General features: G+C 32.8%; 1 protein-coding gene across 1 annotated transcript; it reads right to left on the minus strand.

The window, feature by feature from the left end:
* Window positions 1-2,090: 2,090 nt before the first annotated feature.
* On the minus strand, window positions 2,091-6,573 carry LOC112096297 (disease resistance protein At4g27190-like). The gene is given in 4 exon segments (XM_024179728.1): window positions 2,091-2,189; window positions 2,191-2,268; window positions 2,448-3,224; window positions 3,730-6,573. Coding segments are annotated over 4 exon segments (3,795 nt in total). The 5' UTR covers window positions 6,571-6,573.
* Window positions 6,574-8,432: the final 1,859 nt, after the last annotated feature.

Consider the following 8,432-nt stretch of genomic DNA (forward strand, 5'->3'; position numbering starts at 1 on the left):
ATTTAACTTATAAACTTAGGAAATTATCAACTGCTCGCCCTTAAATTGGGCTATTATAAAAAATATTACAATATTTTCAGGTTATATCATTCATCTACCATAAATTTATAATTGCATAATTTATCCACCAAATCATTAACTTCGTTAAAAAGTGATAGATGTCACAAGGGTAATTTAGACATTTAACACACAAAAAAAATAAAAGAGAAATTATCTAAGCTTACCATGTTATCAAAATTGCTACAAAATTTTAAATTTGTTCAATTTTTCAATCTAAGTTTATGACCTCCAAGATTTTAATTGCAATTTGTAATTAATGAGTTCATAAGGATAATTTAGACACTCAATATGCAAAATAAAAAAAGAAAAGTATCATTTGTATACCTTAAAATTTGCGCTTTTATAAAAAATACTACAACACTTTAAGGGTGTATCAATCGTCCACCTTAAATTGAAAAAAGTTATCTACCGACCATTAAACCATTAGTTGCCGTTTGAAAGTTAACGGAACTGTAGCGAATTGATGATTTTACCCTTGAAATCTCAAAAAAAAATCTCTTATTATCAATTATATACCCTTAAATTATTACTTGTATCTATGAAAAGACTATATTACCCCTTTGACGTCATCATGTTTAAACGGCAACTAACGCTTTGGTGGACGACAGATACATTTTGTCAATTTAGGATGGACGATTGATATACCCTGAAAGTGTTGTAGTAAATTTGATAACGGAGTAAACTAAGGGTATACAATTAATAATTTCCTAATAAAAAATAAAATAATGGTTTAAAACATTAAAACAAAAAACTTGATATTCAATTAAATACACATAAACTCTATTTTTTCTTAATTAAAAATATTCTAATTTATTTTCTCAATTTATCATCATAAATTTACATTAATAAACTAAATCAACAAATTACCCTAAACCCTAATTCATAAATGCCCAATCAATTTAATAGTTTAATTAGATTTCATAATTAAAAAGCTAAATTTATTATATTGGTTGTGGTGCAAAGTCAAAAATGCCCTTAAATTCAAGGGTAAAATAACATTTTATTTAAAGTCTATAAATTATTCTAACAATGTTAACATTTTGGTGGACGGTTAATATAAGTTACAAACTTAAAATAGAAAATCAAATAAATTCAAAATTTCAAACTATTTAGGGCAAATTTAGGATATATGGTTAATAATTTTCCCATGTCTTTTTACATTGGTTGATATAAGTTACAAACTTAAAATAGAAAATCAAATAAATTTATATTTTCAAACTATTTAGGGAAAACTTAGGGTATATGGTTAATAATTTTCCATTGTCTTTTTACGTTAAATTGAGTTTCAAACGTAAAATGGTCAATTTATTATAATTCTGTTAATTTTTTAGGGGAAGCAAACGATATAATGGACGAATGATATAAATTGTAAAATTAAGGTGTATGAATGATACAACTTTAAAGTATTATAGTAATTTTAATAATAGAACAATTTAAGGGTGGATTGGCAATAATTTAAACTTTAATGAAGCAACTAAAAAAATTTTTTAACAAAAGAAAAATAATTGAAATGCTTTAAGAAAAATAAAGGAAATTAAATATCTTTATAAAAACATAATTGAGTAAAATCATTTTACAAAATACTCTTTCAAATGCACATTCCACAAGCCAGGGAGAACGGGTGACTAACAAAAATCTCACTTTTTATGAGTTTATAAAATCTCACTTTCGCAGAATCAAAAAATAAAAATTATTGCTGTCACGACATTACGCACTTTCTTCGCGGTTTAGAAAGTTAGAACATTTTGAAGTTCCTCAATACAAAATGCGTGCTACTACTAAATTGGCACAATTAATGCCCATCGAAAAGGCCATCAATTTAGCCATCAATTTTGTCAAAATTTCAACAATTGAAGAAACAATGATCACAAACGGAATAGGTAAATTTTGTAAGTTGAATAAATCTTGAGATGCATACAACAAAGCCTTGAAACTTTATTCTTCACAATTTGAGCACGCACTGAATATTAAAGAATATATATGAAAAAAAAATCATAAAGCTACCAAAAGGAACCACAAAATCATCAATATTATCGTTTAATATGGAGAACGGCCTGCGCATCCAAATTGTGCGAACTGAACACGCTGAAATGTGTGTTTTGTTTTTTGGATTTTTGGAATTTTTTAAAAATCATTTATGCTCGCTGCCATCTTTTTCTTCATTGGCGTTTTCCTCTCTTGGCTGGCATCTGCCTCGTCTGCAGTTTGCTGTATAATGAATGATGAATAAAATGATAAAAAAAAAACAAACAGAGAAAATTATAATAAAACACATATATATATTGAAAGAGAAATTTTGATTTTAGGATAGATCAATTAGCTATCACAAACGAAAACATGAACCAACTATGTATAGAGTCAATTAATTTAAAGTTCTCAAGAATTACCTCTGCTCCTGAATTCTCGGAATCATCTTCTCCTTATGAATTTCCACGAAGCTTGGGACAATTACGAACAACAACTCTATAGGATGCAGATGGAAATGAGATCTGATAACCCGCAGGCCAAATGTTGGTGAGGTTTGGTAAATCTCTCAGTTCCAAACTCCAAAGTTCATTCATAACAATTTCATTGTAATCCGTGACGTCTGCTCCATCTTTATGCCAGAATACTTCTTCTAATTCATCATTTCCTTCTATCCATATGTTATTCAGTTTTTGAAGACTTTGAGCTACGCTGATATGAAATAGATGCTTTAGTTTGCGGCACTGAACGACACTGATTCTTGTGAGTTTTGGGAAACATACAGGTTGGAGATGATCCTCATCCTCATCAATGATTTGCTCTAATTCCCAGCAATTGCGAATGTATAACTCCTTCAATTGCAACAGATTTCTAGCAAGTGTTGATGAGAAGAGACGTCTCAGCATAGTGCACCCGTACACTCTTAAAAAGGTAAGACTTTGCAGGCTAAAATTATGAGTGGGACCTTCATGATATAATAATACTTGCAGTTCTGGAAGATCTTCCAATTGCAATGTCTTCAAACTTGGGAATAGTTTGTTTTCTTGTCCCTCAGCGATAATAGCTTCCACTTGAAATACCACCTGTACTCCAAGTTGGCCAATACCCAATTCTTCCAAATTTTTTAATCCGTGCTTCAACAGTGCTGGAATCGTGTCACGCAAATGGGAGCAACTTTCCACACGTAAAGTATTTAAGTTCTGAGACAAATAAATAAATAGCTTGATGTAATTAAAATTTGTTAGCAGCTAAGATTATCACATGATAAGTGATGAACACCGCAAAAAACAAAAACAGAAAACAAAATCCATACAAAAATATCATAATACATATGTAAACTAATAAAATAATTAAAAAGTAATGGATTTAAAAAAAATGAAATTAGTTAAAAGAGATCATGTGAAGTGATATAAATGTGACATTAGATTGTTTTAGAAAAATTATTATTCTATTAATTTATATGGCTTGATCAGCTAATTAATTGAATTTGAATAATATTATACACACTTCAGAAGTATTTGCATCAATTCTTTCTAAACCAAAATGAAATCTGATAAAATAATTATTATCATTACCACATCCACCATCACCACCATCATCTCCATAGGATCAAATAATTAATGGCTGATCATAAAATTTATTGCTAAACTATCATTTTGAGTAAAATTGAATGAAAAGAAAAAACATGAACCCAAACAAACATACCTTTTCAAGATACTGCAAATTGGCTTCAAGTTCATTACTGTTGATGGTCAATTTGGGACAATAATAAAGTTCTAACTCTTCCAGTGCCGGCCAAGTTGAATAATAATTTTCTGAACAGAAGCTGACGAGTTCTGGGAGTTCTTGAAGTGTTAATCTTCTCAACAAGGGGAGGGCGAGCATCGTATTTCCACCTTCGACACTTATTTCCCCTTCATTGTGATCAGACTTTGCTTCGACAATACATTCCAGTCTCTCGCAATGGCTTACACAGAGACTTTTAAGCTGCTCCAAACTTCGGGCTTGTGACAACGTGAAGATGTATGTCAACTTGTTGCACGAATGCACATTCAATTCTGTAAGAGTTTGGAGACTGATCACATGTTGGGCGAGTGCCTTCCATATCCACTTCAGTTCTGGTAAGCCCCACATAGATAACTTCGCTAATCTTGAGAGACTCTTTCCATGCGGCGACTTAGAGGCATCCATTATGCATTCTAAATCTTCGCAATCGCGGACAACAAGACAAGTCAACTCATTTAAGCCCCTTTCATCTATGCTTGGCACAATATTGTAACAACCAATAATCCCATTTAAAAAAAGAATTTCCAGTTCTTGATACAAAGCCGAAAAAATACCGAGCGAGGTCGCTTCAGGAGGGTAGTTACAAATCATTAAGATCCTTGCCTTACCATCACGTTCCCTTTCAACATAAACTCCAACTTTATAGATGACGTACCTTTGCAATTTCGGGAATGTAAAGTCTTTTGGAAGACATACAACAGATCCGTCGACTTGGGAGTTCAACTCAGCAAGCCTAGCATTACTTTCTTTTGAACTCATCCCTTCAACCTCCCAATTTTTTATCGGACCATAAAATTCTTCTAATTCAGGAAATTTTTTTATCGTAATAGGAGAAACAGAACTGATATCAATATATAGAAGTTTCAATCTACGAAGTTCATCCGACAATTCTTCAGGAATTTCAATGGGAGAATCCTCGAGAAAAAGAATTTGAAGCCTCTTCAACTTTCCAAGGAAAGATGCTTCACTCACCTTACATCGAATCAACTGCAGAACCTGGAGGTTGGTGAGTCTCTGAAGCGATTTAAGTGAAAGAACTCCACCTATTATAGTGACAACTTTCAATGCTGGCATCCCTTTAAAAAAATGTTCTGGAATTTGCAATTCGTAATTATATACGGTGTTCTCCAATCGCAGAATATGAAGGTTAGGGCATACCAAACTACTAGGAAGCTCTTCTTCTTTATTTCCCATTACAGAGATTCCTTTGCACTGTTCCAGGCCTTTTTCCACCGCCCGTTCCAGCAATCTGATGCCATTTATACTAAACAATCTCTCTTCCTTCTCCTTCTTCTCTGTGCTTATCCATATGGCTACATCACGAACTATGTCATGCATTTTCACAGATCTGTCATTACCAGTGTCTAACAGCAGTGAAGCAGCTTTGAGTCCGTCAATTGTTCCATGCAGTAGGCTTCTGGTGTTCTCTATTGACTCAACTTGATACCAAGTCAACCCTACTGCATATCCAACCAAATCCTCCAAATTAATCTCATAATCTTCTGGAAACAGCGAACACAACAAGAAGCATAACTTGGAATTGTCATCATTCAAATTGTCGTAACTAAATTTGAGACAACCGTAAACGTCTAGGTTCTTCTCATCAATACCTTCTATTGCATAGAGTTTTGCAGCCTTTAGGTTATGTAGAGCCAGGTTCCATTCATTAAATCCTTTTCCTCTTAGTGCACTTCCAACAGCTTTAATAGCTAAAGGCAGCTCGTTACATTCTCCAGCAACTTCTTTGGAAACATCATTCAAGGTGGAGTCATTTTCATCAATGCCGGCATTTTTTCGCAGTAAAGCCAATCCTTCTTCTGGCGTTAGTGTACTAAGTTGAATCTGTGTGTCACAACCCAAAGAATCACAAACTGACTTTTTGCGAGTGGTTAGAAGGATTTTGCAACAATTATCTCTACCACCAACGGGAATACCTAATTTTTTCTCCAAGTCGAGTTGTTTCCAAACATCATCAAGGATTACGAGGATTTTGCTGCTTTTACTCTCAGAAAACATCAAGCGCAATCGGTCTGCTCTCTCTTTTTCATCTTTCTCATTTAGTGCCCAGCCTAACGACTTTGCTAGCTCACCTTGAACCTTTATTATATCTGGATCCTGAGACACAGTGGCTATCCCCACCTTATCAAAAATCTTTTGTTGCCGAAGTTGATTGCCCAGAGATTTTGCCAAGGTCGTCTTTCCTACACCGCCGAGACCGTGCAATCCCACCATCTTTGTGCTCTCTTTTTTCAGTGCTTCAGTGATCTGATTACAAGCCGATTCTGTAGTCTTGAAAGAAGAAAAAAATTTCGGTATAGGCAATTCTTCGTCTGGTGGTAGAGGTTTAGGACGGGCAACTGTGCTGAATTTGCCGCATTTCTTTTGTAGTTCGGACAACTTGCTACTCTTCTTTGATACTTTTCTACCCAGCCAGTATCGCCAACCCCAATTAGGACACCATCCATTAAGACAACTCTTCTTTTCATCTATCTTTTCTTTCAAATTTCGAACGTCGGCCATTTCTTTGTCTACATCCTCAAGCCATGTCTCGACATCTTTCTCGATTACAATGGCTCGGTGGATTTGTCGCTTTTGTTCTACTTTTTCATTGATGCCATCTTTTGCCTCCTTCAAATTAGTTTCTTCATCCTCAAGTTCTTTAATAACACTGTTGAAACAGAGCAGATAACGAGCTTGGTTTATGGTTGCATCCACCAACAACTCTCCAAGCCTTGATGCAACACCTGACAAAAGTTCCATGCTATTTATCTGCAATTAATAAAGTTGATCTCAGTAAGCTATAAGCAAAACAATGAGGCTTGATCACAAGATCGAACGAGAAAGTTTGATTACCTTTTTCTATTCTGTGAATGCACGTTTATTGACACTAGCTTTGACCAGTAAGAGCACAATGCAAACGTCGAGCTTTAAGTGGTCTTTAGCTGCAAAACAAAAGAGAGGAAATAAGTTAATTTATTATTATTATTATTTTTAAGGACAGATAAAGGTTAGCTAGCTTGCAGACAAATTTACTGAAATCAAGACAAACCTAAGAGTTTTCCTAATTTGTTCAAACATGGAACAAGTGTTTCACAGGAGTATATCCATAAAGGCCCCAGCGAACGTAATATGTGCTGGACTATATTGAAATTAGATTATTTTAGAAAATTTTAAATAAAAAATATCAAACAACAAAGAAATCTAATAGAATCTGGATAAACAGCATGGGAGAATATGGTAAAATTGATTAACTTGGTTCAAAAATTACAATTCTTTTTGAGATTTGAACCGACGATTTTGATTAAGGTCTCCTAAGCCACAAAGCATAACTCTTACTACTAAATTACACGCATTTTGTTACATTTAAATGTGGTCATATTCTTTTTATTATCTTTTTTTAGAAGGGACTCATGGTATACTTAAAAGAAATAATAATGATTTAGATGGGGCTGAAGCCCACTCATGAAAAAATTTAAAGGTTTTCAAGATAATTACCGATTTTTTTCCACCCAATATTCTAATAGAATGGTGCCAGAATTCTCAAATAATATCTTAATATTATTAAACTAGTTGGCACCCACCTATTGGATGATTAATTTAATAATTTGGTAAATTATCTAATACTCCATCTCACTATCTAATGATGTAAATGGTGGAGAAGGATCGTCTCCTAGACTTTTTTTCTCTCACTAAACTCTTAGTGAAATAAGTGGCCAAAATTGAATTTTAATTTTTGATATTGACAATCAAATTGGCTTGTTTCACATTATTAACAATTAAGTCAACTTTTTTTTCTCATTTTTTCAATTAGATTTGGAAGGCTATAAGAGAGTAGGAGAGAAAAAACACTAGAAGGAGATCTTAATCCATAAATAATATCTTATTTGGGATGGTAAAGATTGAGATAAATTTCCTCATAGTCTCTAAAGTTTTGGCCTATGCGCAGCCATAATTTTAGTATTTTTAAAAAGAATGGGATTATTTACATTCTAAAATCTATTTTGAATACTTTTTCACTCAACACACTCATTCAATAAATAAATTTTAAAAAATAATTTTTACTTTACACACTATTTCAAGTGTCAAAACTATCCTTCATTAGGACCATTTCATTAACTAATTATTTTCTATTGACACCCATAAAATATTCATCATTCTTGAACCATGCGGCGTTAATTAATGATTCCGAAGCATTATCAAGATTCAAGATTTGTGTTGAAATTCTTTCATCTGACATTTGAACCAAGCCACTAGCTATATACATATATACTTTCAAATGCAGCTCGGGGAATATTTTGTGAAACAATAAAGAGTACGTGGCTTGCTCATTTCCAAATCAAGTTCGGGGAAAAAACAGAGCATTTTTCTTTTATAATGGATTAGGTTAGACGATGAAGGGAAAATTATTAGCGATTGTTAGTACTTTTGTGTGTGTTAAGAGTAATAATATTATTTTAAATTATATTAATGCCTTTGGTAGTGAATTCAATTAGGGTTATTTTAGTAATATAAATTTTCATTAAAATTAAAGTGTCCAAATTATGATTTAGATTTTTTAAATGTAAAATAATATTTTTTTTATCTGATATAAATTAAAATTCAAACAAATGAAAAGTAAAGAA

The sequence above is a fragment of the Citrus clementina genome, unplaced genomic scaffold, assembly GCF_000493195.1.
Source record: "Citrus clementina cultivar Clemenules unplaced genomic scaffold, Citrus_clementina_v1.0 scaffold_8, whole genome shotgun sequence".
NCBI lineage: Eukaryota > Viridiplantae > Streptophyta > Magnoliopsida > Sapindales > Rutaceae > Citrus > Citrus x clementina.